Source organism: Penicillium psychrosexuale (genome assembly GCF_028828465.1).
Source record: "Penicillium psychrosexuale strain IBT 29551 chromosome Unknown utg000002l, whole genome shotgun sequence".
Taxonomy (NCBI): Eukaryota; Fungi; Ascomycota; class Eurotiomycetes; order Eurotiales; family Aspergillaceae; genus Penicillium; species Penicillium psychrosexuale.
In genome coordinates, this window is record NW_026643187.1 from 2840905 (window position 1) to 2866660 (window position 25756).

General features: G+C 48.5%; 16 protein-coding genes across 16 annotated transcripts; 9 read left to right on the forward strand and 7 right to left on the reverse strand.

The window, feature by feature from the left end:
* Positions 1-199: 199 nt before the first annotated feature.
* Positions 200-1528, reverse strand: N7518_002254 (putative cofactor for methionyl- and glutamyl-tRNA synthetases; the record flags this gene model as incomplete). The annotated part of the gene is made up of 1 exon (XM_057183182.1): positions 200-1528. The coding sequence occupies one exon, from the start codon at positions 1526-1528 to the stop codon at positions 200-202; it is 1329 nt and encodes a 442-aa protein (XP_057044632.1).
* Positions 1529-1900: 372 nt separating this feature from the next.
* N7518_002255 (uncharacterized protein) lies at positions 1901-2440 on the forward strand (the record flags this gene model as incomplete). Its single annotated transcript, XM_057183183.1, has 1 exon — positions 1901-2440. The coding sequence occupies one exon, from the start codon at positions 1901-1903 to the stop codon at positions 2438-2440; it is 540 nt and encodes a 179-aa protein (XP_057044633.1).
* A 21-nt stretch (positions 2441-2461) lies between these two features.
* N7518_002256 (ankyrin repeat domain-containing protein) lies at positions 2462-3505 on the forward strand (the record flags this gene model as incomplete). The annotated part of the gene is made up of 1 exon (XM_057183184.1): positions 2462-3505. The coding sequence occupies one exon, from the start codon at positions 2462-2464 to the stop codon at positions 3503-3505; it is 1044 nt and encodes a 347-aa protein (XP_057044634.1).
* A 362-nt stretch (positions 3506-3867) lies between these two features.
* N7518_002257 (uncharacterized protein) lies at positions 3868-5655 on the reverse strand (the record flags this gene model as incomplete). Its single annotated transcript, XM_057183185.1, has 1 exon — positions 3868-5655. One exon carries the CDS (start codon positions 5653-5655, stop codon positions 3868-3870), a length of 1788 nt encoding a protein of 595 aa, XP_057044635.1.
* A 479-nt stretch (positions 5656-6134) lies between these two features.
* On the forward strand, positions 6135-7173 carry N7518_002258 (bZIP transcription factor JlbA/IDI-4; the record flags this gene model as incomplete). The annotated part of the gene is made up of 3 exons (XM_057183186.1): positions 6135-6167; positions 6342-6807; positions 6863-7173. The coding sequence occupies 3 exons, from the start codon at positions 6135-6137 to the stop codon at positions 7171-7173; spliced, it is 810 nt and encodes a 269-aa protein (XP_057044636.1).
* Positions 7174-8195: 1022 nt separating this feature from the next.
* Positions 8196-8937, reverse strand: N7518_002259 (uncharacterized protein; the record flags this gene model as incomplete). Its single annotated transcript, XM_057183187.1, has 2 exons — positions 8196-8385; positions 8438-8937. The coding sequence occupies 2 exons, from the start codon at positions 8935-8937 to the stop codon at positions 8196-8198; spliced, it is 690 nt and encodes a 229-aa protein (XP_057044637.1).
* A 78-nt stretch (positions 8938-9015) lies between these two features.
* N7518_002260 (uncharacterized protein) lies at positions 9016-9345 on the reverse strand (the record flags this gene model as incomplete). The annotated part of the gene is made up of 2 exons (XM_057183188.1): positions 9016-9081; positions 9133-9345. The coding sequence occupies 2 exons, from the start codon at positions 9343-9345 to the stop codon at positions 9016-9018; spliced, it is 279 nt and encodes a 92-aa protein (XP_057044638.1).
* A 707-nt stretch (positions 9346-10052) lies between these two features.
* On the reverse strand, positions 10053-10309 carry N7518_002261 (uncharacterized protein; the record flags this gene model as incomplete). Its single annotated transcript, XM_057183189.1, has 2 exons — positions 10053-10151; positions 10178-10309. 2 exons carry the CDS (start codon positions 10307-10309, stop codon positions 10053-10055), a joined length of 231 nt encoding a protein of 76 aa, XP_057044639.1.
* A 49-nt stretch (positions 10310-10358) lies between these two features.
* Positions 10359-11268, reverse strand: N7518_002262 (uncharacterized protein; the record flags this gene model as incomplete). The annotated part of the gene is made up of 2 exons (XM_057183190.1): positions 10359-10583; positions 10669-11268. Coding segments are annotated over 2 exons (825 nt in total), but the record flags the coding sequence as incomplete, so codon positions are not given.
* A 794-nt stretch (positions 11269-12062) lies between these two features.
* Positions 12063-13447, forward strand: N7518_002263 (2,3-butanediol dehydrogenase; the record flags this gene model as incomplete). The annotated part of the gene is made up of 6 exons (XM_057183191.1): positions 12063-12146; positions 12222-12255; positions 12306-12554; positions 12598-12693; positions 12740-13246; positions 13320-13447. The coding sequence occupies 6 exons, from the start codon at positions 12063-12065 to the stop codon at positions 13445-13447; spliced, it is 1098 nt and encodes a 365-aa protein (XP_057044641.1).
* Positions 13448-13825: 378 nt separating this feature from the next.
* N7518_002264 (uncharacterized protein) lies at positions 13826-15395 on the forward strand (the record flags this gene model as incomplete). The annotated part of the gene is made up of 4 exons (XM_057183192.1): positions 13826-14321; positions 14369-14595; positions 14645-14901; positions 14960-15395. 4 exons carry the CDS (start codon positions 13826-13828, stop codon positions 15393-15395), a joined length of 1416 nt encoding a protein of 471 aa, XP_057044642.1.
* A 1225-nt stretch (positions 15396-16620) lies between these two features.
* On the reverse strand, positions 16621-17322 carry N7518_002265 (putative glucose transporter rco-3; the record flags this gene model as incomplete). Its single annotated transcript, XM_057183193.1, has 3 exons — positions 16621-16959; positions 17194-17261; positions 17319-17322. 3 exons carry the CDS (start codon positions 17320-17322, stop codon positions 16621-16623), a joined length of 411 nt encoding a protein of 136 aa, XP_057044643.1.
* Positions 17323-18575: 1253 nt separating this feature from the next.
* On the forward strand, positions 18576-19705 carry N7518_002266 (glycosyltransferase family protein; the record flags this gene model as incomplete). Its single annotated transcript, XM_057183194.1, has 2 exons — positions 18576-19208; positions 19286-19705. 2 exons carry the CDS (start codon positions 18576-18578, stop codon positions 19703-19705), a joined length of 1053 nt encoding a protein of 350 aa, XP_057044644.1.
* Positions 19706-20153: 448 nt separating this feature from the next.
* On the forward strand, positions 20154-21786 carry N7518_002267 (ANP1/MMN9/VAN1 family protein; the record flags this gene model as incomplete). Its single annotated transcript, XM_057183195.1, has 4 exons — positions 20154-20227; positions 20347-21029; positions 21087-21406; positions 21457-21786. 4 exons carry the CDS (start codon positions 20154-20156, stop codon positions 21784-21786), a joined length of 1407 nt encoding a protein of 468 aa, XP_057044645.1.
* Positions 21787-22538: 752 nt separating this feature from the next.
* N7518_002268 (uncharacterized protein) lies at positions 22539-23486 on the forward strand (the record flags this gene model as incomplete). Its single annotated transcript, XM_057183196.1, has 1 exon — positions 22539-23486. One exon carries the CDS (start codon positions 22539-22541, stop codon positions 23484-23486), a length of 948 nt encoding a protein of 315 aa, XP_057044646.1.
* Positions 23487-24149: 663 nt separating this feature from the next.
* On the forward strand, positions 24150-25570 carry N7518_002269 (putative sister chromatid cohesion protein Dcc1; the record flags this gene model as incomplete). The annotated part of the gene is made up of 4 exons (XM_057183197.1): positions 24150-24268; positions 24378-25129; positions 25196-25362; positions 25418-25570. 4 exons carry the CDS (start codon positions 24150-24152, stop codon positions 25568-25570), a joined length of 1191 nt encoding a protein of 396 aa, XP_057044647.1.
* Positions 25571-25756: the final 186 nt, after the last annotated feature.

The following is a 25756-nucleotide window of genomic DNA, read 5'->3' on the forward strand; positions in this document are numbered from 1 at the left end:
GATTTATCCGCTCCTCAAGTTGTGACAATGTACAAAAACCCATATTTCCATCTTTTCATGTGTTGGCAGCGATGCAGAGAGGAAGAAATCCCATTTAGACGCACAATAATAATACGGAAATTGGAAATTTTGATTTCTTCATATTCTCATGGGTATGCGTTTAGTTTTATTTTCAGATATACCGAACACTTCACACCCCTTACCGCACAGTAGCATTGGCCAAGCTCTTAACAGTACAAATACCACCGGAAGCAGCAACCAGCTTTCCAAGAGCAGGCTTGCCCTCCTGTCCATGGACAGCGGGAACAGCACTGCTATCAAAGACAACCTCACGGTCCGCTGTGGTAGTGAAACCCGGCTGGAAAGTCTCCCAGACCTTCTTCTTCGGGTTAAGCTGCTTCTCAGGCTGGCCATCATTCCAGCCCTCAAAGCTAATCCGATCACCGGCAGGAGCATCAGCAGGCGGGTTAACGAGCTCGACAGGACCGGCGTGCGAGTCCTCACCCTCCGCAACACGCGGAGACGCAGCGAGAACCATCGCGCAAGACTTGACACCGCGCATGGTCACAGGCTTCAGGTTGCACACAGCAACGATCTTACGGCCCTGCATCTCCTCAAGCGGGACCAGTCCGTTCAGTCCGGAGCACACGGTCCGCACGGTCTTGCCGGTCTCCTCATCGAGAGACGTGTTCTCGCTTCCTGGGGCGTCACCGCAGTCGACCGTGGACACGTACAGCGAGTCCGCGTTCGGGTGGTTGATCGCACGCAGGATGTGCCCGACGCGCAGGTCAATCAGTGATGGGGCTGGTGGCGCAGCGGGGGCAGGAGCGGGCTTGGGTGCCTTCTCTTTCTTCTCCTTTTTTTCCTTCTTGTTGGTCTTCACGGGGGCACCGTCGGCGCCGACCTGAGCTTTGGCGGCTTGCTCGGCCTTGCCTTGGCCGACGACGAGGGGCTTGGACTCGTTGTTGGCGTCTGGGTTCTGGGCGCTAGCCTTCTCTCGCTTCTTGCGCTCTTTCTCCTCCTTGGGGTCGACGGGCTTGGGCACGAACTTGACGTCGTTCACGTCGATGGCGATCTTCTCCTCATCGGGGATCTTGAGCGAGAATAGGCGGCCGTTCTGCACGAAGTCGACGTGACGCACAATGTGGTGGTAGCCCTTTTCTCCGGTGCGCTGTTCAGGTGTCCATTTCTCAACGACGGGGGCTAGAAGAGCATAGATGGCAATGTCGGCCACCGAGGGCTTCGCACCGAGGAGGGTGGTACGGGTGGTGAGGTGAATATTCAGCTGGTCGAGGATTTCAGCGGTCACATCCTTTTGGTCATTGGCGAGAGAAGTCTTCAGGCCGGAGACGGTGTGGAGCCATTGCCTGATGTCAGCTTCCTCTTCCTCATTCAAGGTGACCTGAGGGAAGATCTTGGCGGAGGCGTGGAGGTAGTCAGGCTCGGTCGATTCGGAAGAGATTACGGCGGGGTACGACCGATAGAGAAGGGAGAGGAGAGATGTCTCAGGAGCTGCTGCCGTCGCCATGGTGTATGTTCGTGGAGGGGTTGGGAGTGGAAGAAGAGAAAATCGAGGAGGGGCACGGATTTGAGTCAACGATTGGACCCGCAGGGTTGTCAGTCGGGCCCGCAATAGGGTAGACCTGAGAGAATTCAGCTTGATGACGATCCCTTTTATATAGGGATTCTGGTGGAATTTTGACTGTTAATTTATTATTAATTCACCAAAGCAATTGCCTGATGGTTTTTGTTTCCTGGCCGTGCTGCGCTTGCTGACTCAGCGGTGGCCTGGCCAGCCCTTAGCATAACCCCTTCCTATCTTTTCGGAGTTCGGGGTCATAATCTGTCCTTCCTTCATGCCACTTACAGCATAGAGATAGACATATTATCTTCTGGCAGCATGACACAATCAAATGCTAGGAGTCTTCCAAAACTTCCAGCAGAAGCGATCCGTTTGGCCCACCTTCTCGATAGCTTCTTTAAAACAAATAAAACATGGACTGGTCTTTCGCACCCCGACCAGAGAGTTCTGATTGAATTTATTGCGCAGAAATATGACATGGGGTCTACTCTCACGGCCAATCATATTACCCGCTATCCTAGAATATGGGCACGCGAGGAGCACCGAGTGACAGAAGCGATTCAAAAAACGGTTGATCTAGCCTCGCCGCTACTGGATGGGAGTTTGAGATCAGTTCTTAGAGCGAAATCCATATTTGACATGCCCGTCGAGCTGATGGAGCTTATTGTGAGTGATCTATCAGACAGCGAACTTTCCAATCTTTGCCGAGCAAATCGTGATCTCTACTCGAGTGGGTGGCTTTCTCGGCGAGGTATGCAGGACTTGCGTGCATTTGAACGAAGCCTACAAGGAAATATGGAAGAATCATTCATCAAGGCAGTCGAAGCACTCTCTGATGTCCCGTGGACAGTGTCGTAGGATACAACTCCATTATATGACATGGTGAACTACGAAAATGTCGGATTGATACAGTTCCTGGTTTTTAATGGCGGCTTGCTTGGGTTAGAATTACAAACACTCATTCAGACCACCCTACGACATATCTTTCAGGACAAAGAGGATAGAAAGGAGTGGCGAACCACTGAGAACTGTTTGACGTGGGGGGCTGATCCCAACTATCGTTTTCATAACGGCTATCCTTGGATGTGGCATGCTATTAAATCAGCGTCGGCGGAACGGGACCAGCACCATTCATGGACAAAGCAAGAAAAGGCGTGTCGGGATGTGCAGCTGCTGCTTGACCATGGGGTTGACCCAAATTCTGTGGGGTCTTTGGCGACAATGGATTCGATGCTTCATGCAGCATGCCTGCATTTTCAACCTCAAATTGTACAGGCCTTACTCAAAGCGGGTGCACACCCCAATGCAAAAGACGCCCGTGGCCGGACACCCTTGTTTATGCTATTCGAAGAATGCTGGCTCAATGTACATCAAAATGAATATCTGCTTGATATGCTTCTTGCAGACCCAAGAGTTAAGATTGATGAACCTGACAATGATGGCTGTACGCCCTTGGGCGCTGCTGCGAGTTGTATTGCAACCGTCAGTCGGGAATTTGCCAAGAAAGTCGTTCGTATGCCCGACGAAGTCGATATCAATTCCCAAGACAAAAACGGGGAAACACCATTTTCTCGTTCTATCGCCGTCAACGAGTATGATACAATCCGTCTACTCCTGGCGCAGGATAGACTTGACCCCAACCTCGGTCCGACAGATGCATTTCCGTTATTTCTTGCTGTTCGTCTTAATCAACAACAGACGGTTGAATATTTGCTGGACTCTAAGCGACTCAACGTCAACAAGCAAACTAGCACAGGGCAGACCGCTTTGTTGGAAGCGATTCGTGTAGGCAACACGGATGTCATTAGGATGCTCGCTAAAGCCGGTGCCAACGCCGATATTGGAATGAGCGAAGGCAGAACAGCTCGACAGCAGATGTCGGCTGCGGGTATTTATATCAAATGGAAGACGAGCCCGATATGAGTTGAAGATCAATTCTACTTTGCTTGCTCCTTTGCTTCCGTGTTTCTGTAAAAGGGTGTTTATCTATTGAAATCAAAGTTGCGCCTTCACAGCAAAGTCTCTAGTCAATGTTCCGTATGGCAATTGGAATCTGATAGTAAATTATTTGTCCACTTTGACATGGTAGTCTCCCGATGTGAAGGGTGGTATATAAGGATGTCATGAGCAGAAAGACCTTGATTTAACGCATACAATGAGACTCCAGATGAAGTTCCAGAAATTAAATTAGAAATTAGACCTAAACGATTCTAGCAACCCTGCACCAACCAGAAAGAACTCTGAGTCCTAAATTAATATAGCAATAAAAGAGGATACAAATTTGGCTAATATCGTCGACTCTTTTTTTTCCCTTTCCCTTTCCCTTTTCCTCCTGTTCTTTTTCTCTTGCGTGGGTGCATTAGCTGCTCAAGATTGATGCCCGCCCGCGAAATCGTTTCCCGTGCAGTCAGACCCGTGCTATCTCGAATGTCCAGCTGAGCACCAGCTTTGATAAGAAGTTTGATTATATGCCTTGTAGTTGGCAATGTCAAAGCGAGACGCCCATTGCTGTCTTTCCGGTTTGGGTCGGTTGCCTTTTCGCTTAGCAATATCTCGACCATCCTTTCCATTCGCTGCGAAACGGCGAAAAACAAGGGCAACTTCGTAGTATTGAGATTCGGGTTGATATTAGTCTGCGACAGCAACAGCTCGGTGACTCTTTTGTTTCGGCTCGCTACCGAATGATATAATACCGTCCTCCCATGAATGTCTTGGGAATTGATATCAACATCGGAATTTTGAAGCATTCTTTCCACAAACCAAGTAGAGCAGGCTGTGTTACGGCCGGCAGCAATGCTCAAGGGTGTACGGCCATTCTCGTCACGTCGGTCGAGGTCGATTCCTGTAGCTTGAAGGAGGACCTTGATTGTGGCTTCGCAGGGAGAGTGGGACTTGACACAATTATTTCGACCAACGGCCATATGAAGAGGCGTTTTACCATTGGGACCAATTGCATTTACATTGGCACCATAATTGATCAATTCAGTCACAATTTCTGGCTTTCTCTTGGAATTGCACAGGGAGACAGTCACATGAAGTGGTGATGTCTTGTCGGATATGTGGATATTTGGATCAGCCCCGTGTTCGAGCAAAAGGCGAACATTATCGACGCTTCCGGGCCGCTTTGAAATCTTGTATATGTCGTGCTCATGTTTCGTCGAACGCTCCAAAATATCGGCACAAAAAGCACGGCAACCACAAATAGCAACCAAAAGTATTGGAATACGCCCAAGATCCAAGTCGCGAAGGGTGGGCCAATCGCTGGAACAATTCGGATCAGCCCCTAGTTTGAGGACCTCTTTAACAGACAGATGTTTGGGCCTTGACTGTTCTAGATTGTCAAACAGCGTGTCTATGAGGAATTGGCGATATAATTCCCCACCAAACCCCCCTTTCGAAGCCATAAACTCCAGCATATGAATATTGTTGGTGTTAATGACATGAAACAATCTCCACGTGAATTTATCACCCATACTTCCTGCCATATTCGAAAGTTGTTCGACTGCCTTTTCGTAAACTGTCGGGTGAGTGTTATTCAAGCTCCATATCAGTGCCTTGATAGTTCTGTCCAGTGGTCTCCAGAGCTTAAAGCCGATCACCTTGGAGAGACGGCGATTCGATTGACAGAGTCTAATGAGAGACTCTGTCGGTAACTGACCTGCAATGAGCTGCAACAGCTCGTTAGGCAGGTCAAGTATTGATGTTGTGAAGACTTGTCTCTTCCAATTATAAAAGGCATCTGTCATGAAGATTCGCTTGGCATCTCTGAGAAAGACTCGCGCTGCCTTTCGCCGTGACTTTCGCGCTTGTCCTCCATTGGTCAACCACCAATTCGGAAAAGGGCATTGGGTCGATGCAAGGATTCGAGAGCTGGAAATAGACATGTCAGAGCTTCCGATACTCTTTCCTTGCTCTGAATAATTCAGGACGATGAAATAAATCAGCTCCACCTCATCGGGCTGGATCTTGAGGGACCACCGAGGGTTTGCATGGAGGAATCCAAAAAATTTGCATGCTGCATTGATTGTCGCAATTGACGTGGAATCTAATGGAGCAAGGTTAGACAACGACATACTGTGAAAACTCCAGGTGGATGTTGGAGGCGTGTCTCAGGAAGGTAGATATCACAATAATTCATATCTGAAGACTGTAGAGCTGATCATCATGCAATAATCTATCTTTACCTTGGTATGATATCTTGTGGTATGAGTCGTCTTTACTACCATAGTCACACTGAGCTTATTATGGGAAGCTTGTCGACCTCTTCCTTAGAAGGATGGCCGTCTAGAATGTCAATGGCACCTGTTCAATGGTAGATTAAAGGTCTTGGCGGTTCCTATAGTGTCAGCGTGTCTTTTGGCGATCTTCTTATGCAGTCCAATCCGAGCTTGGATGTGTAGATGTAACCCTGATCAATCTTCCAAGGTTGGAAGTGTATGTACATCCTAAAGTGCATTAGCGTATCCCAATTCTTCTCTGTGATTAGTCAATTGAATGACGCTAAAATGAGTCATAATGAGTCGTGGAGGCACAGTCGATCAACACCAATCACATGATGCTTACTGTGGACCCATGTGGTGCTGCGGTTCATCCCTTGGTCTTCCGATTCTTTTATATGGCCTGGCCTTGTCCTTCAATTTCTTCCTCAGGACACGACTCCTACAGAGTTGGCCCCCTATCCACATTCACCCTAGGGTCCCTCTTCATCATTCTCATATAGAGCGTCACGGGTCTGCAAAGGCCCGTCTAAGAAATCCAGCGATGCCCGCCTGCAGTTGTTCGAGCGCCGCGGCAGCGATCCAGACCTCCGTCCACTGGTTCCAACCCGCCCTGCACCGGCACGCAGGAACGCCATCAAGGGCCTGCTGATTATTCGCCATGGGCGAATCTTCATCCGTACAGTGATAACGACCTCTTCTCATCGCTAGCGCCGCCGCTGGAAGGCTTTCCCTCGGCTGTGCCAGTCTGCCAATCCGCTGACGCCCTCACACACGAGTCGGCACTCTGGGCAGAACCCGATCTGTCCTTTGCCGATATCGACTGGAATTTCGTATCTGTGGATGTTCCGACGCCGTACCTTTCTGACTATGACGGTGGCGATGTCCCCGTCATGGATCTCGGGTATGGGGGTCTCTCTGCTTCCAACTCTTTTTCGGATTCCGGATCAATCGAGCACCAACACTATATCTCTGCGTCTCTTGCGCATTGCTCCGCCAATTCACAAGGTAGGATTATATTCTCCAGTCAAGTCAGCGGGGTCTAGTTTCTAACGTTTAAAAGACGGCCACTCGCATCCTTCCCCTATCTCTTCGTTGACTGCTCCCGTCTCGACCTCTCTCTCCAGCCCCTCTACCTCCCAGGGCGATGATACTCTAACTCGTGTTGATTCGTCACGGGTGGAAAAGCGTAAACTCAACACCCTCGCCGCGCGGAGATGCCGCCAGAGACGTGTAGATCGGATGAAGGAACTTGAAGCAGAGTTGGAGAAGGTTCGGAAGGAAAGAGATGACTGGAGACTTCGATGTTCGAAGCTTGAAGGCGAAACGGATGCTTTGAAGGGCCTCCTCACTCGCAGGAGCAAGGATACATAGTTGGATACTCGAAAATTGGAGCTGGTCTCAAGTAACCAATTCAATTGATTTTGGAAATCCGTGTCTTTATCTGTTATAAGCACTATTCGTATTCCGTACTTTCGGGTGCAGATATGCCGTCAAACTTGTCCCCCTACATCGGGCAACCCCACAGCGAGACCCTCCATAAGTCATGTGCCTCAACGTCCGTTGCACATGTCCCAGCAAATTTATGATCCTTTTTTATGATCTTCTCTCCTGGACACCGGTGACTATTTTGCTTTGCGGGGTTTCGTCGGGAAGGCTTGTCTAAACATCTTATTATTTCATTATTATTTTAACTACGGAGTACTACATGGGTTCTTCCATTTTGTGTCCCCCCAAATTATACCTACATGATAGATTATTCTTGCAATGCACTCTTCTAGACGCTTTTTCTAAGCGCTAAGACGTAATAGATCAAACGTAATTAACTACATCGGTGTTGATATTAAGGAATGCTAGTTAGTATGTTGTAGTTGTATATGTTATGCTCTGTAGTGGGATATATATTTGTTGTTTTACAACTAGAATATGAGACCGTCGCTAGACTCGGCATCACGTGCCTCAATGCCCACGGTCCGACTCTCTCTACTGCCACACATGCTTTAAGTTCACTGCCCTGGTGTTTGGCCTGACCAAGACCACCTGCGCTATAGCAAGTTAGCAACCGCCGCCGCCGACCCACCCTGAGCTTACCCTGACCCGACGACTGTCGTATATCGCCGAAAACATGGATTGCTACCGGACACTCAATTCGGATCTGGACGGTATTAAAAAGAATTATGGACACAGTGCCCATTCTTCAATACGGGTCTCAAACAAAAACTGTGAATCCTGCCAAAAATACGCTCGAATATTAACTTGATGCGTCTTCTGGACCAATCGCTTCTTTATGTCGATAAAATGCTGCCCTAAGCGCCTAATATAACCCATAACTGAACATGAGGGGTATTATTTTTATTGAAGGAACCGAGTACGTGGGAGCAATAAGTAAAGTCTAGCTAATGATCACTTCCATGATCTTTGATAGTCAGGGGATGTCCATCATTCGCAAGTATCTGTTCCAAATCATATCCGATCGCTAAGCCATTACCCTGCTCCTCCGCCTCGCGAAAGCCTGGCGCATAGTCATCCACTAGATCGACTTCACCCCCTCGGTAGATTTCCACGAGCCGCCGTCGCATGTCGACTCTAAGCACCGATTAATATATATTATCTCGTAACCAAGAATGGACAGACTCACGGCTCATCCTCCAAGATCTCTCTTGGATCTGCATCTTCATCGCGGTCTTGGTATATTACCCGTGACTCTATGTAATTCAGCGCCTGCTCTATTGGGACCTGATTTCCCGGACCGATTTCGCGATAAAAGTGGGCGAATTCCTCCATCATAATTTGAGCGCGGTAGGCTTTCTTGTAGATACCGTTCGTTGCGAATTCAACCCAAAGCCCCAGTCCGGTCTCAAGGGTCCGGTCATCGATAATGAGCTTGGCATAGCAGTCCCTGAAAAGCACCGTTCCATCGAGCGCCATGTGCATATCAAGGAAGTTGGGTCGGGCGACACTTTGATGGAACTTGAATGTCTCGAGAATATCCCCTTGATTATCTTCCAAGGGAAGAAACATTATCATTTCGTCTGCTAGGAATTCCCAGCCTTCTTCCCATGGGAATAAACCCAAGATACACTTGGCTAGCAGGGCTTCTTTCTCGCGGGTCAATTCGGTGGTGCAGAAGTAGACCATGCAGAAATTTTGAACGTCATTTCCAACAAAATTTTTATCCTATACCTGGATTAGAAAAGTCAAATAGTAGAAGATATTTCATGCTGTAAGTTCGGGACCTTCAAAAAAACTAGGCTCGTCCTCGAGTGCTCGGGATTGATAGCTCTGTCTTAGCGTCAGTGGAGAAATAAGAATTCTTCCAAATTAAAGACATACATCGCGAAATTGTTGGTCTGCTGTTGCCCACCGTTCGATCAAAGCTCGTTTCTGTTGATCCGCGGCGTCGCCGCCGACCCACTGGTCACGAACAAAATGCCTCCATGCACGAGAGGCGGCATGGAAATTTTCAGGGGCGACGGGTTCTTCGTGTCGGCGAATGAAGGAGGGGATGCCTCCAGGCCACTGGCTGTGCGATCTTATTAGGGACATGATCGAATGGTGGCAGTTCCGAGGGTTGAAAAAAAGTGAGGAACGGAGGGGCGGGAGTGTATTTAACGGACGAGTTTGACACATGTCCGCCCCCAGTTTGCACTAAGGCATCAAATCTATCTTTCCCGTACATACTCTTCTCAAACACACTAAACCTGTATTATGCGACCTTGGAATCTTTACGACTAACCTTTGATAGGGAAGAGTAAGTGGTCCCGAGCTCGGAGATACAGTGGGTCTTTGACTTAGAGGGTTTTCGTTGAAGTGGATCGCCTTCAAACTTGGTGTGTAGCGTCGTTTCCGGCCTAACCGCTCGCCTTCAAATGTTCCTGGTTCTGCTAAAATCATTGTAATTTAAGGAAAAGTTTGATATACATAAATTGCAGGTTTCCATGCACAAGTACATGACGGGCGAGAAAAACTAGGAACAATTAAACAGCCAGCTGGCAAATCCTAGTTTCATATTCCAGCGAACTCAAACTAGGAGGAAATATGGTATATCAAAACATTTGATCGTGCCTTGAAGGCCACAGCCTAACCCTTTCCAACAGTAAACATTGAAGGTCCCACTCCCAAGCCAGGATCACGCACACGAGCCATAGTTAGCATTACAATTTGTGCTGGAACAATAATCCGACGAGCTACCACAATAACCGTAGTTACTACAGCAGTCGCCAAATTGAGACCCCAAACAAGTCCACTCCGAATTAGACGGGCCACAGAGACCATTTTCCGAGATCGTACTCGTTGGGGTCGCAACTGTGGTAGTAGAGGTTGCAGTAGTGACCGTAGACGATGCGTGAGGGCTAGCTGTTTGGCTAGAAGTAAATACTGTAGAGATTGCCACACTTGAATCATCTGTCAGCGTGATGCTGAAGTTGAACCCGGCAGTCGGGAAGGAACCGTTGACAGGAAGATAGCACACGCGCTCGTATTCACTCAGCCAGGCTTCATCTTGGTACATCTCGTCTGTTAGATCGTAATCGGTGATGTTATACACTGAGTTGACTTGATCACAGAGCGTGTAGGTCGCAAGAGATGCGAGGTATGCGGAATCCGGGGTCCAGGTTGAGGTGGGTGGTCAGGTCGGAAGGGAATGACCAGAACAGGTTTGTGGTGCTATGGTTGGCTGTTCGGGTCGCGTTGGGATTAATGGTGCTAGCGAGTGTTGCACGAGTTTTGGTGGTGTTGGATGTGTAGCTGGCATAGGTGTTGATGTTACCCACTGCTTGCACGCACTGTGGAGTGGATTAGTTAGCCTGAAAAGAACAATATGTCTTTGTTATTTTCTCATGTAGCGGCAACAGTGGCTGAGGCAGAGACCGTTGAAGAGGCAGTGGAGGTCGGTGTATAAGTCACAGAGTATCCGCCGGTCGAGCAAGAAGATAATTGACTCATTAGGGCCGAAGGACTGAGCAAAGTATCCTGACCCCATTTGGAGTTCACTATAGTTGACATGTAGTTCAAATAGCATGCGCTGCATTTGACGTTCGTTGTGCCGTTCGCAATTGCATTCTGGAATAGGGTGTTGCAATAGGCGCCCGAAGCCGAATCAGTCAAGCAGGTTGCATCATAACGCCATTGCATTTCTTTTCCTCTGTCCGAGGCAGTTTGCGAGATGCCAGAAATGTTGTACTGAGTACTTGTACCGCAGGCTTCGTTCACAGAGGAGACATAGCTGGACAAAGCGGAGGAGCAATCAGTGGTGCAAATTCCTGAAAGTGCACTGGTTGACCATGATGTCGTCTGGGTGACTGCCTGGCTCAAGCCTGCATAGCACGAAACATTGCTGACCATGGCATTAACACATGATTCTGAGGCTGAGATATCAGCCAGACTATCAGATGTGTAAATGTAGAGAGTATCTGCATTTCCCCAAGCACTGGCATATTGAGCCTGTAGCGTCAGAACCAAGCGGGTAGTTCTAAGGTTATTACGGAGGTCATTTCAGAGCTGGTCACCTCGGAATTGGCTTTGTATTACATTGGAACCCGGGCCGTCTACTAGAACCCGGGCCGGTTATTGGGTTGGGTACAATACCCCGGCCCAATGCACAGCCCAGCGCGAGTTGGGCCCCACAGGTCTAATGCAAAAACTACATAGTCTAATGCCTGACATAGGTACCTTTTGTATGGGGCCATCACGGTTATATGTCAAAAAGATTTATAAGTGATATTTCCTAAGCAGATTGAAGGGAGATAAGACAATATTAACATCGAGGTTACTTTAAGATTCGGGAAAAAAAACATAAGCCTCTTAAAGAGTCTATGTTGTTATTATGTTAAAAGGGATCGCACTTTGAAGGACCCCTCTCTAGACAGCACGTTTTCCTTTTCAGAAATCCCTAAATAATGGGATTCTCACATTATATACTCGAAAGCTTCGTTTACTTAGTATCTATTTGATATTATGGTTGAGCAATGTGATTTTGAAGAGATCGTAAACCTTTTGTATAGCGGCCATATACGGAGTGTGAAAGGTAAACATATCAAGAAACTTGCATTAGACTATGTTGTACATAGTTTTTGTGCCTAATTCCGCTGGGCCGTTCCGGGTATGCCTAACCGATCGTATCACTCGCATATATTTAATGAGGACATTTCTTTATACCAGTAAAAATTCTAACTCTGGAATCTCTCATTATTTCCATCGAAAACTTCATTCTTCGGTCCGTTCCACACAAACATACTTACCCTTTAACCCGAAATCCATTCATCATGAGAGCTGTACGCTTCCATGGACGAGGTGATATCCGCGTTGATGAGATCGAAGAGCCAGTTTGTGGTAATGGTCAGGTCAAGGTAAGCTTAGCATTCTTATTTCTAGCGTTCGCAGCGTTACCTCCAATATCTAACAACGAACCTTGATATTAACAGATTCGACCTGCCTTTGTCGGAATATGTGGCAGCGGTCAGTAATTTGCGACCCACCGTTGACTAGCCATTTCTAATCCAACCCAGACATCCACGAGTATCTTGCTGGCCCAACGATCGTCCCTGCCACCCCGCACCCATTGACAGACCAAAAGCTACCAACAACACTGGGCCATGAGTTCAGTGGTACAATTGAAGAAGTCGGTTCAGGCGTTACAGGGTTGAAGGTCGGGGATCGGGTTGCAGTGAAGCCTAACCTCTACGACTCCACATGCTCGAACTGTACAGTGGGCAGGTTCAATTGTTGTGAGAAAGTGGGATTTATCGGGTTCAGCAGTAAGCCATACTAAGTCTTGTAGCTATGTATCGATATTGACAGCTACACAAGGTCAGTCAGGTGGTCTATCGGACCACACAGTCGTGGACAGCAGACATGCACTTCTGCTACCTGACTCCATTCCCCTCGACGTTGGTGGTAAGAATAAATATTTTCCAGTTCAATTGTGTTCTACCTGTTTCAGCGCTGACGGGGTGTGGTGGTGATACAGCATTGGTGGAGCCTCTTGCCGTCGCATGGCATGCCGTAAGCCGCAGTCCTCTGCAGCTAGGCGACACGGTACTTGTGGTTGGGGCTGGACCAATCAGTTTGGCTATCATCCAAGTACTGAGAGCCAAAGGTATTACCTCAATCATTGCCGCGGAGGTCTCTCCGCGGCGACGTGAATTTGCCCTGGCCCTGGGCGCCAGTGAGGTCTTTAATCCTATTGAAGTGGATGTGGTTGCACAGGTACTTGCCTTGACAGACAACGTAGGTGCAGCTATTTCATTCGAGTGTTCCGGGGTTCAGGCTGGGCTCAATACTGCGATCGCTGGTCTCCGGGCGCGTGGCACGACGATCGTCGTTTCCTTGTGGGAAAAGAAGCCTACTATTGATGCTTCTGCCTTCGTATTCCAGGAGAAGCATGTCACAGGAGCTGCTCTTTATGATGATGGAGACTTTGAAGCTGTGATTGCTCAGATTGCTTCCGGTACGTTACCCAGTCTCTTGTTTTTACTTCCTAATTAGATACTCTCTGCTGATCTCTCGCTTCTTTGATATAGGCGGCATTCAGCCTCACTCGATGATCACTAGTAAGATCCGAATGGAGGATATTGATGAGAAGGGATTCAAAGCCCTCATCGAGGAGAAAGATAAGCATGTGAAGATCCTGGTCGACATTTCTGCATGAATCACGCGGTTAGCTCATATGGTATACATATTTCAATTTTGAATTGATTTTTATGACTTTTATTTACGTAATATTCAACATAACTCGGACTGTGCGTCAACCTTTATGCACGCTAGCTACGCGATATAAATGGGGGGATGGTCTAGCTCGATCGGGGCGAACCTTCGGAAGTCGGACCTTACTTCTCGTCTGAGATCCGGTACTATGTAATCCAGTGCGAATCGGGCTCATAACTATCGACTAAGCCGTATCCGTAAAAGTATATCTCTTTTCCCCTTGCTCCACCACCCGCTTTTCCCTCAATTTCCGTCCTGTCATCGTCCTATCAACGAAGCCGTTTCACTGACCATGTCAGATTTACTTTCTGGGGCCTCCGTCATGGAGACCGCGGCGGAAGTAATTCTGCGACCTGTCCCTCCCCTCATCCAGATAAATGGTACGCGTTATGTCTCCAACTCATCTGAGGTTATCTCGTTACGGTTTTTCCATGAATGGCAGAGCTTTAAACAGGATGTTCTCGAGGCATCCGACTCTTTAGATCTTAGCCATCCTGTGCCTTACACGGATGATGTGTCAGAAAGCTACGTCGTTGGAAGCGGACTTGGTTTGACCGGAAGGTTCTCCAAGAATGTCTGTGACCCAGTTTCGAAAGTGTTTGCCACTACTTGCCTCTCCCACTTGAAGTTCGGTGATTATCAGTCCTCTGCAAGGCCAACGGACACGAGTCAAGTGCCTGATATCACTATGTTCAACACAACGGAATCACCTCGCCCAGCGGCTGTCGGAGAACTCAAGTCTTTCTGGACAGTTGAACTTGAGGACTATTCCATTCGCGACGGCTATCAACGGTTAGTCGGCATCCAGCATCACATTGGTAAGTCCAGTTGAACCTTATTTACGACCCTGTTAACGGTTCCTCAGCCCAACTCGTCAAGTACATGCGGTCGAGTAAGCTTAAGTTTGGATTTTTGTCGACATACAATTGGACGGTCTTCATTCGCAGAACGGCTCCTTACCACTTTGACATGTCGGTACCGATTGCAAGAGACGCATCGAACCCCAGTCTCCGGCAATGCTTCTTGGCGCTAGGTGTAATGGCTTCCAAAGATTGGAAATTTATTGAACCTCCTGACTTCAACATCGCCCAGGTGAGTTTTCCAGTTATAATAGCGGCAATCTCCTAACATCAGACCCTAGCTCCGCATTCCGACGGGCCCTTCAGTCCAAGCGTCCGTCCGTTCATCCGCTTTCCGGAACCAAATCGGCACCAAGGAGGAGATATCGGACAAGCTTGGCTCGTCGTCAATCCTTTACGGGGCCGTTGACGGTCTTGCAACGACGTTCGTAAATTGCAAGAGGATTATCCAGCAATCCTCCGCCAAGGCGATTTATGAAGTCACATGGGATGGAAAACCGGCCATCGCGAAATGCTGGTCACCGTCTAGAGTCGAACGGTCTGTTGCTGTGTCCTCGTAGCATAGTATCTCAATCGCTAATCCTTTTGTTCTGTAGGTTTGCTGACGAAGCGAGGACGTATGAGAACATCCATGCGCAACGTCCAGCTGGTTTCCATTTTTTCCCCTCACTACTAAGCATCGGCAAGATCTGTTGCTCTTCGATCTTTCCCCAGGGTTATATCATTGTGATGACAAAGGTTGATGGGGAACGACTCGACAAACAATGGAACCAACTTTCTGGAAGCGTCAAGGAGCACATACGTTCGGAGATTTACGAGGCTATCAAGGTCCTCAGGCGAGCGTCAATCATTATTATCGACTCCGGGATGCATAATGTCTTGTATGACCCGGAAACCAATGCTGTAACAATGGTGGATTTTGAGTTGATGCAAGCATGTGAGGAGGACACCATGGGTCTTGACGAACCGGAGATGTTTGCCATATTCAGGCATTACCCTTCGCGCGTACGGGTTCGTCACGAGGGTGGTTAGACGCCAATCATCGACAATCACACTCCGGAATTATCGCGGGCCGATGGCTGCCATGAAGTTTGATTCGCGGGAAAACTTCCTGCTATGCTCGAAGCATCTTTATTTGCCACGCTTGGGTTTACTGGTCGGAGATGGTCTAACGAGGATTTGCTATTGCTGAAAGAAACGTTGCTACGCTTTTCAAATGTTCTGTATGTCTTACCCCTAGTCGACTTCATAGCTTCACGAGAAATATTCAATAGGCGCTCTCACTCGTCGTTTTCTTAAATACAGTCTATCTCGTATAAATATTGACTAGCTATATGACACCAAAGCATCTAGACTTATATTATTTGCGGTCGTCTCGAGCCTTAGGTAATCATGCTTAAAGCTCATCGGACATACCTCGGCACAATAGTAAACGGATACAACTCGAGTTCCCTGATGGTTGAATTCAGGCTAAATACACTCCATTTATCCGTGTTTCAGACGCATCCCTATTCTATATACTTGGTTACTTGGATTCGTCACGGATTCACCGGCAATATCTCTTTCTTTATCCTAAGGCTATCCACCAAGACACAGTGTCCAGTCACCGGATAGTGAAGATATCCGGCGCACTCGAGATAGGAGATAGTTGAAAATAAGTTTCTACTTGGCGAGGTATATAAGACTATTGAGTGTATTCCAAACATACTGGTGTTGTTTCAATCAAAATGAATGAATGATGTTCTGATGCATTCTGAGGTGCTCACTGTCGCCCCATGCAGCTTGTAGACCTTCTGTGTGGCATTCCTTTCGCTTTCTTTCTCTTCTCTGACAGACAGCTCACCGGCAAACGCGCAGCTTGCCGCATCGGCGCTTTCCTTTGTGTCTCTGCAGAGATGCTTCTTCTGTGTTCTGGTGGATGGAATCTGGCTTGCTTTGTAGTACGAAGCTATATAGACAGGCTTCAGTACAGTAGCTAGTTTCGCATCTTCCATCAACATCATCTTTTGCCATCTGGTTGATCACTTCTTCCCTCGTAGTCAGAACCTCTCATCATGTTCAGGTGTAACGGGAGCATTGACAGGGTACGATCGTATTATTAACATCTGAACAATGCTGAATGTTTGTGACTATCTGTATTGTCTATTACATTCCACTGAGCCGAAACGTATACCATAGTGTTGTATAGGTGCAGCCCCCATTTCAAGCGATGGTCGAAACATCAACATATGATGCTTCTGCTAGAGTAATACAACAACTACGAGCTCGCAGACTTGGGCAGCTCAGCTCGCTCGCGATGATCCAAATGCTCCAGCTTCTCGGATGTCTTCTCGCTCGAGTCCGAGTCCTCGCCCAATAAAGCCAGTAAGCCAATCTCCCTCTCGATGCGACGCTTCAGGACCTCGTCCTCAACGGCCATGCTTCCGGATCCGAGCAATTCATCCATCTCTTCCAGTGTGCGACCCTTGGTCTCGGGGACGAGGAACCACACATAGAGGACACCAATGGTGGTCACCAGGCCGAAGAAGATGAAGGTACCGTAATCAGAGGCTTCGATAAAGGGGGAAGTTGACAAACCGACCGCGAAATTGTTGAGCTAGCATCCTGTCAGAACTGTATAAGACGCAATGAAGTGCACATATCCAGTTGCTACTTCCATCAATACTAACACCCTTGGCGCGCATACTCAAAGGGAAAACTTCCGACACGACAATCCACGCGACGGGGCCTGCTTCTGTTAGTGCGTCTGTCAGAGTCCAAGTCAGAAATTGGATTTACCCCGTGCGTACGGAATATGCAAAGTTGATAATGAAGATCAACACAAAAAGACCACGGCAGCCCAGCCAGCCCCCTTATGGTTCTCAAACTCGCCCGAGTACGCAGTTCGGTCATTAGGATCTAGTTAGGATCTAATCAAGTGATTAAATCGTTAGCAATACACCCAATATATTTGACCCATGACCAATAAAGATAAAACCTAACTAACATAACAAAGGACTTCGGTTAAAGCTCTAACTAATTGGCGATATTCATTATTTTGGAATGTAACCCTAAACCAGGTTACATATATAAACTAATAACTATATATAATCTTGGAACTATCACAACAGGTGCCATGGTCATATAATGACGTGACACATCGCTCTGTCCGCGGGCTGTTAGCCCTGCAGCCCCCGGTCGGGTGGCGCCATTGATTTTTGATTTTGTATTTTGTATTTTGTATTTTTTTGGGGCTATTTTCGTCTGAAACTGCAATTGTTTTGGCTTCGTTTCCTTTTCCTTTTATATTCCACGAAACGTCCACGCAGCCGCATTCAACCAGATCTGGCAATGATCGATTATAAATTCTTATAATTACTTCGCAGCACGCAATAGTACGAATAGCGTGGGGTGATCCTAGGCCCTTGGCTGGCTGACAGTGTTGGGGGCATTGCTGGCAGTGGGGAATGAGTGTGTTTTTAGTTGACGCCTCCTGGCTAAAGATCCGGGCAATGTCCCGGATATTTATGGACGTGGGATCGAGACCTTGCCCAGATCTTTAGTCGGGGTTGGGGTCCATGACTCCATGGTCGATGTTGATCGGGTACGAGATTCGAGATGGGTTTGCGGCACAAGGACGCCAATGGTGCGAACTAACCTACTTCAGCAGTGTCGATCCATTGTCTCCTTATGTTCTAATTTTACGGCATTTACGGAGTACATTTACGGAGTACCCTTGCAGTACTCCGTAAAAAAATTTAGTCGCTGTGCCACGCATGAAGAAGATCATAGGCTTTTAGGCCATTCGTTATTTGGCACTAACCTTGGGAGGCAGCACGTCCCCAGTGTTCGCATCTGATTGATCCAATATCGTCAATATCGTCGTTTTGTGGTAAACACGCCTCAGCCGTGAGCTGAGACAGACACCGCTAATGTCTGATATAATTCATTGGCCCATTCTACTGCATGGATCCATAGGGATGGGGCGGGTTAGAGAATTTTTCGATCCAACCTCTTAGGTATATAACACCTTTCGCTTGGGCTACGCTTGGACAACCCCCTTTTTAGTTCAAGTTCCCTTTGTCGCGCAATATTTTATTGTCTTCTGTCATCCCTATATTTGGAACCGAGTACCCAGCATTACAAGTGCTTGATCACTTTTTCTTTTCTACTGTGGAACCCTACCGACGTTTATAACCTCGGGAAATTCTTGCCTAACCAAAAGCCGGCGACATGGGTACACCACTTACAGAAACAGTCATTATCACTGGTGGAAATGGGTGTTTGGGCTCAGAGATCGCCATCGAGATCGCGAAGAAGCAACCTTTCGTTCATCTATTATTGACGGCACGGGATATAAGGACCGACGATGTTCGGGAACTGATGGGGAAGATCCGTTTGATCGGCCCTAGGTCAATAGAGGTTCTCACTCTTGATCTGACCGATCTGAAATCTGTGGCATGTTTCGCCAAAACTACCGTCGCTCGTGTTCGCTCCAGAGACATTCCGCCTGTGACCAATCTGATTCACTCTGCTGTCGCTACGTCTTACGTTATTGATGAGCTCACATCAGACGGCTACGACCCGGTGTATCAGACAAATTGCCTATCTCCATTTTTATTGACCGTGGGACTGCTCGAGGCTTTCCGGGCTGGAGATGGTACACCAAAAGGCGGAGCGAAGGTGATCCTCATCGGCTGTTCTGCGACATCTTCCGGGGAATTGGATTACTTCGACCGCGACCATGGAAGAAACGGGAGGCAACCAGGAACTGCGCTGAGTGCAAAGGAAGAGAATATTCGTTTTGGGAGCAGCAAGTTAATGGCGAGTGTTGCATTATATGCATTGAGACGGAGCCTGATTTGGGTAAGTGAACTTGATCGGAGTCATTCTCTCGATTTCCAATGCAAACTCGTACAGTTTACTAATAAATCTAATTATAGACCGGCCATATATCGCTTGACATCTTCACCCTGGATCCAGGAGGCATCACTGGCCAGAGTAATCTGCGGACCGGGGCGCCTATGTCGGTCAGAGTCGCACACCAGACTCGGTCCGGGCTTCGGCCATTCCTGCGTATGGTATCCCGAAGCTCCATGAACAAGGCCAGTGTTCCAGCCAAGGCAATCGCCAGAGTTGCATTCCACATCGACACGGTGGAGAACTGGCAAAAGGAACGCTACTTTATTCTCGACAGCGAGTACGAAGCCGCATCCGTCTTGCCGAGCCTGCGTGATGGGGAAAAAGTCAACAAATTATTAATACAGATGATGCAAATGATAGAGGTGGAAACAAAGGAGGTGGATTCTCCTCCTATTCCACCTCAATTAAGCGTCATCTCGCCTCCTACGCTTTCACTGTGAAGGGACGGACATCTACACATTTTTAGCATTGGGGGAATACTTTTTTTTTATATGAAATTAGCGAAGCGAACTGGCACAGCCAAAGCATTTAATCTGTTATTTAATCTGTTATTTACTTCAATTATTTCTAGATCATGTTATAAACTGCCTATAACAGGTGGAAACCAGGTACAATTCCGACGATGATTGCAAGCGGATGACCGGATTTGGTGAAGACCGCAACAGCTGCGAGACCTTCGATCACCTCACCACCAAGTCTTCCGGGGTCCTTTCGCTTCTGTTCTGTTCTTTTTTTTGATATTTCAACCCTTCCGACTTTCTTTTTCTTCCATTTAAGCCTTCCAAGTCTGGCCTTTAAAATCGGGGTTGTCACAAGGTCTCCGGCCGCTATATCAGTTCTTGGCCCCCGGCATAAGCGCCCCAACGGCTTGTGACAGCGCCCGCAGTGATGAACCGACACGTCCTCGAAAAGGGCCACTCTGCTTACCCCAGGGGCTCTGCATTTTCAATCTCACCGAACAGGTAAGCCAAACCACCTAGTCCGATCTAAGTGGCCCCTTTCCCATTGTCCGAGCGTTCAGCCCTGTCGTCATGCCAGATCATGAAGCTTGAGATCGAGACTGACTAGTATGCGCCTCCAGGTTCCAGCCTCGCTCGCAACCTGCCCTTCGGAGACGCCGGCAGCTCATCCAGCGCCTCTGCCTCCTTGGCGGTGTGTCAATAGTGCTCTTCCTCTTGATCTTCCCATCCTGGCGCGCCGCCATCCTTCCCACCATCTCGCTCGGCCTTATCTCCTACCCCGGAGATCTACACCTACAGACGGTCCGGTACTATGATTTATCGGAAGTGCAAGGGACGGAGAAGGGCTGGGAACGCGGAGAGCGTGTCCTGATGTGCACCCCGCTCCGAGATGCCTCGTCGCACCTCCCGATGTTTTTCTCGCACCTTCGAAACCTCACATACCCCCACCATCTAATTGACCTGGCATTCCTGGTATCGGACTCTCGGGATGATACCCTAGGCATGCTGTCGCGTATGTTGGAGGAAACACAAAATGCCACAGATCCGAAAATGCCCTTTGGAGAAATCTCCGTGATCCAGAAGGATTTCGGACAGAAAGTGCAACAGGACGTGGAAAGTCGACACGGATTCGAGGCGCAGGCCAGCCGACGAAAGCTGATGGCGCAGGCGAGGAATTGGTTGCTGAGTGCAACGCTTCGCCCAACCCACAGCTGGGTCTACTGGAGAGATGCGGACGTGGAGACTGCTCCGTTCACAATCATTGAGGATCTAATGCGACACAACAAGGATGTTACGGTACCCAGTGAGTGGTGAATATTGCTTGAGTTTTGTGATCTAGACTAATTGGCCTCGTCTGTAGATGTTTGGCGCCCGCTTCCAGATTGGCTTGGCGGAGAGCAGCCTTACGATCTGAACTCCTGGCAAGAATCCGAGACTGCTTTGGCGCTTGCGGATACCCTGGACGAGGACGCTGTCATCGTGGAAGGATATGCCGAGTACGCTACATGGAGACCCCATCTTGCCTACCTCCGCGATCCCTACGGCGATCCAGACATGGAGATGGAGCTGGACGGGATCGGAGGTGTCAGTATCCTGGCCAAGGCACGGGTTTTCCGTGCTGGTGTGCACTTCCCAGCATTCAGTTTCGAGAAGCATGCCGAGACGGAAGGGTTTGGCAAGGTAAGACAGCAGTCAACGAGGTGGTAGTTATAATTGCTAATGTTGCCTAGATGGCTAAACGGATGAAGTTCTCGGTGATTGGGCTGCCACACTATACTATCTGGCATCTCTACGAGCCCAGCGTCGATGACCTCCGGCATATGGAGCAAATGGAGGTGGAGCGACTGGCGCGCGAAAAAGAAGAACAAGAGCGAGCCGAGCAAAAGGATAGCACCCAGTACGAGTCCGTAGGTAACGATCAGACTGTGAAAGGGGAAGAAGTACAAGGCTCTGCTGAAGGCCCGGCTAGCCAGCCCGTGAAAGACGCCATGGATTCTACTGAGGGTCATTTGAAAGCTCAAGCTGAGACAGTCGACCAAGCCGAGAAAGCAAATCCATGATCCTCGACTGGCTTTCCCTCACCGCGTCTTTGATCCAGCCGGCTGGATTATGCATTGCATTCTCACATGCGACTTGAATGTCTCATCTCCCTGGAAGACTATTTGTCTGTTTAGATTAGGGCATATTTATGCCCAAGCTCTGCAAGTGTAGGAGCTTTACTTTTCATTCTTGTTCTGTTTCTTGCACATGTCTTTTATATCTTTGGGCGACATTTCTCTTTCCACGGCGTCAAACTGGAATATAGTGGTTGGCGTGTTATGGAGATCAATAATTTGGCCATTGAGAGCAACACATACAAGAATAGTCCGCTTATGTGGTCTCTATTCTAGACTAAGATGATATAAAGAACGTTTTATTTAAGATTATCCTACGTTTTCTGTTTAGGTTACTTCTCAAAAGTATTTTTGTCTTTTCTCTTTGGGAGTTTCGTCCCCTTGCTGGTGTTCTAGCTGGAAATACAAAATGTATTAGCCACAAAATGTAGAAGATGTATCAAGAAGTGTAAAATGTGCAAAGCAACTTTCCCATGTAGACGATGTAATATCGGGACCTGTGAATTACTATATCCGGTTAGTTTTGCCGATTCAGGGTTAGCGCCCCAATACGCCGTACGTCACCTCCTCCTCCATACTCTTGCAGCGATCGAAACAACCACAGGCAAAAAGGGATTTTACCGCCTCTCTCCTTTTATCAGTGTGAGTGCCTAATTTACCTGCCTGCCCTCTCACTTCCTTCTCACTTCCCACCCACCATGGACTTCCTTCGATCCATCTCGAACGAGTCTCAGTCTTCATCTTCTGAGCTCTCGTCTTCTGAGTTCTCGCCAGTCGGACCCGAATCTGAGGATCCTCTTGCGCAACTGGCGAAGGAAGTGAAGCAGCAGCAGCCATTCACCACTAAAGAGAGCTTACAAAAGTCCTTGGAACGCCGTCAACGAGCGCTTCAGCAAGACAAAACTCGAGATCAGTACCTCGTCTTCACGTCTGTCCCCCGGGCGCAATCTTCCAGACTGAGTGATGATCGGTCGCGAACAAGTAAGTACAGTCGATTCTTTTTTAATACAAAAACGGGAACCTTGATTGCGAAAGTCACGCCAAATCCTGCACATGAACTTGCAATAAGATCATTTGATTCGCTGATCTCTCTCGAGCTGCGTGCGATGAACGTCCATCGTGACGTGAGGCCTTTCGGTTCGACAACAGTTGCGGTTGGAAATTGGAAAAAGGAGGCTGACTGCTGCTGGGCTCCGGCTTCGACAAATGCAAGACTGAGTTTTGTGGTTGAAGTAGGATTGTCGGAGTCTGCGCGACAACTTGCTCTCGATGCACGCGGTTGGCTTGAGACTTACTCCTCATCTGTGAAAGTTGTGGTTACGATCAGCATTCAACGCAAAAGACCCGAGATCATCTTGCACCTACGGGAACTTGTTCCCCGAGGATATAGCGTCCTTACAAGGTCATCCCCTCTTTCAGCGCGTTGTACTGCATTCCTCAAATTATCTCGAACGAATAACACGACATCTGTTACCGGAGAGTCCTACATTAATGGCACAACTATGACTACTACACAGCTAGATCTACCCTTCGACAAGGTTGTTGGCCGTCCTCCTCACCAACCCCTGGAGAAAGACTTAGTGATACCAGAGCAAGAGCTGAGAAGTTTTGCCGAGGATATCTGGAGTGAGCAGAGTCTCATATAAGTCGTTTCGATCCTGATATGTTCGTTGGCCACCAAGCAGCAGACATCATGGAAGACGATGTTATACTCACGAAGGACGTGTTGGTTCGAAAGATTTCTGGGGAGGTGCGTGGCTGCTCGAGACTCAAGCCAGGGTCTTATAATATTCGGGCTTAATTGCTGATGTCTCACGTGTTTATGCTGATGACTATTCTATTTGTAACGTTACTTGACTATTGTGGGCCTCTGTATGATCATATTGCTACTTTGTCTGGGCCATCTTTCTCCCTTCCTTTAGATCTGATTCGCTCCCGGGTGTCCCCATATTGTTGGGTGCAGAATAGGGGGCGGTACAGGGCAGCGGGCGGTCAAGCGGCAACTCGCCGTCCAAAGTTACGGGTGGAAAGACGGCCGTTTCTGACGCCAGAAGCTGTCATTTTCGGCGTCGATTTCACAGGTCCCCATATTCTATGTGTAATATGTGGCTATTTGATTGGTCTAACAATATAACCAACATAAATAATCCCCCAGGGCTCAAATGAAGACATTCGGATGAAGCCGAATACCTCTTAGGCGGTGGTCCGTGTGTCTCCACTTCGCGTCAACGCGTCCGAAGTCGATGCTGCATTTCCCCGATTCTCACTCGTCTTCGACTTGCATACTCTATGCACATTGTAAGCCTGCAATGTCTACTCAAGCCTCGAGCAGTATTCTTTTCACACACTTTCGCCCCCAGGAAGGCTTCCGGTTACTAGAGCTGACCCCGGAGCTGGAAGAACTACTGACATCGAAAGATGCACCTGTGTAAGTTGACGCAATGAACAGGAGTCCAAGCAGACCAGAAGCAAATTGCTCGCTGCCATGCTCGGAATAAACCCAGATTGGCAGCCCTTGACTAACTCGCGACACCCAGACTCGAACTCAAGTCGCCCTCTACAGCTCTCGCACAAGCAGTAGTCGACCCCACCGCCAACGACTACGTCAACCTATGCACACCAACGCAAACCTACCGCATCCGCCAAGTCCAATCCTCAAACTCCCTACACATCCTCCGCCCAAGCCACGGCGAGATCTCCCAAGCAGACATCAAAGTCGTTGAAGAAGAAGCCGGCGAAAGCGGCGCATTGAACCTCCCAGATGAAGCTGTAACGGCCGTTGCGAAGTGTTCCTCGACACTGGAACTGCACATCCCGCCGGGAGGATTCTCAGCCATCCCGTTCCTGGAGAAGAGTCTGCGGCTGTATGACCGGCGCAGCGACGATGACGGGGACATAGCGATGGGCGGTTCTGCTGACTCCACAAGCCCGCTGGGGTTCAAGGAGATGCGCACTGTCAGGGAGAATGTGTGTCAGGATATCCCTGTGTCAACGGCACAGTGCGAACAGGGCTGGATGCAGCTTTGTGCGTTTGTGGATGGGGCCGAGGAGGTGGCGTGTTGGCGGCCCTCCGCGCGGTCTCGATTGACTGTTTGGAAGCGGTTAGTCGAGGGCGCTGTTTTGCAGGGTATTGATCTTGAGAAGCAGTTTCTCGTTGGGGACTTGTGGAAGTCTGTTTTGGATGATGAGGAGGAAATGGAGCCGCCGTTCCCACGTGGATTGCTGGAGGCTGTTGTGAGGCGCATCTGCATCGCAGATGAGCGGCCGCCTTTGGCGGATGATATCAAATGTGAGTCGAAATAGATGATGGGATGTTGTAGGTATCGGGATGGCTAATGATTGTGTTGTTCTTTAGGGGCAAGCTTTGATAAGATTGAATGTACGCAATGGGTTGGCGAGACATACTTGGCTGCTGCCGCTCCGACTGTGTCGTCTGCTATTGGAAGAAGTGAATTCCTTCGCGCATGGAAGGACTATCTGCCTGAGACATGGAGAGGAGAGGCAGCCCTGTCAAAACTGCCGGTAACTTGACCTTTTCCTAAATGAGCTGCATCGCAATAGCTGATTTGGACTACAGAATGGCTGCTACAACAGTCCTGACCCTACGACTATCTGCTTCGTTGAACCCTCGCAACGGCAGCCAACCAACAAAACCGCCTCTGCACCAGCCACAGCCGCGAAAGCTAAGAATACCAGAAATTGGCATGAATTGCTCAAAGGCCGCCGTTGATTGCAAAAAAAAAAAGCTACTGACGCACTTGCTGCGTAAAATGCCATGGCATCTAATCTATGATGCGCGCATCACGATCATATCTGCCGCCCAAACTCGCCCCGATCTCGGACTTCCAAAAAAGGAAGTGGGAAGAATCACGAGCAAACGAAGAAACAAATCTCGAAATGATGCTCCAACGAATGA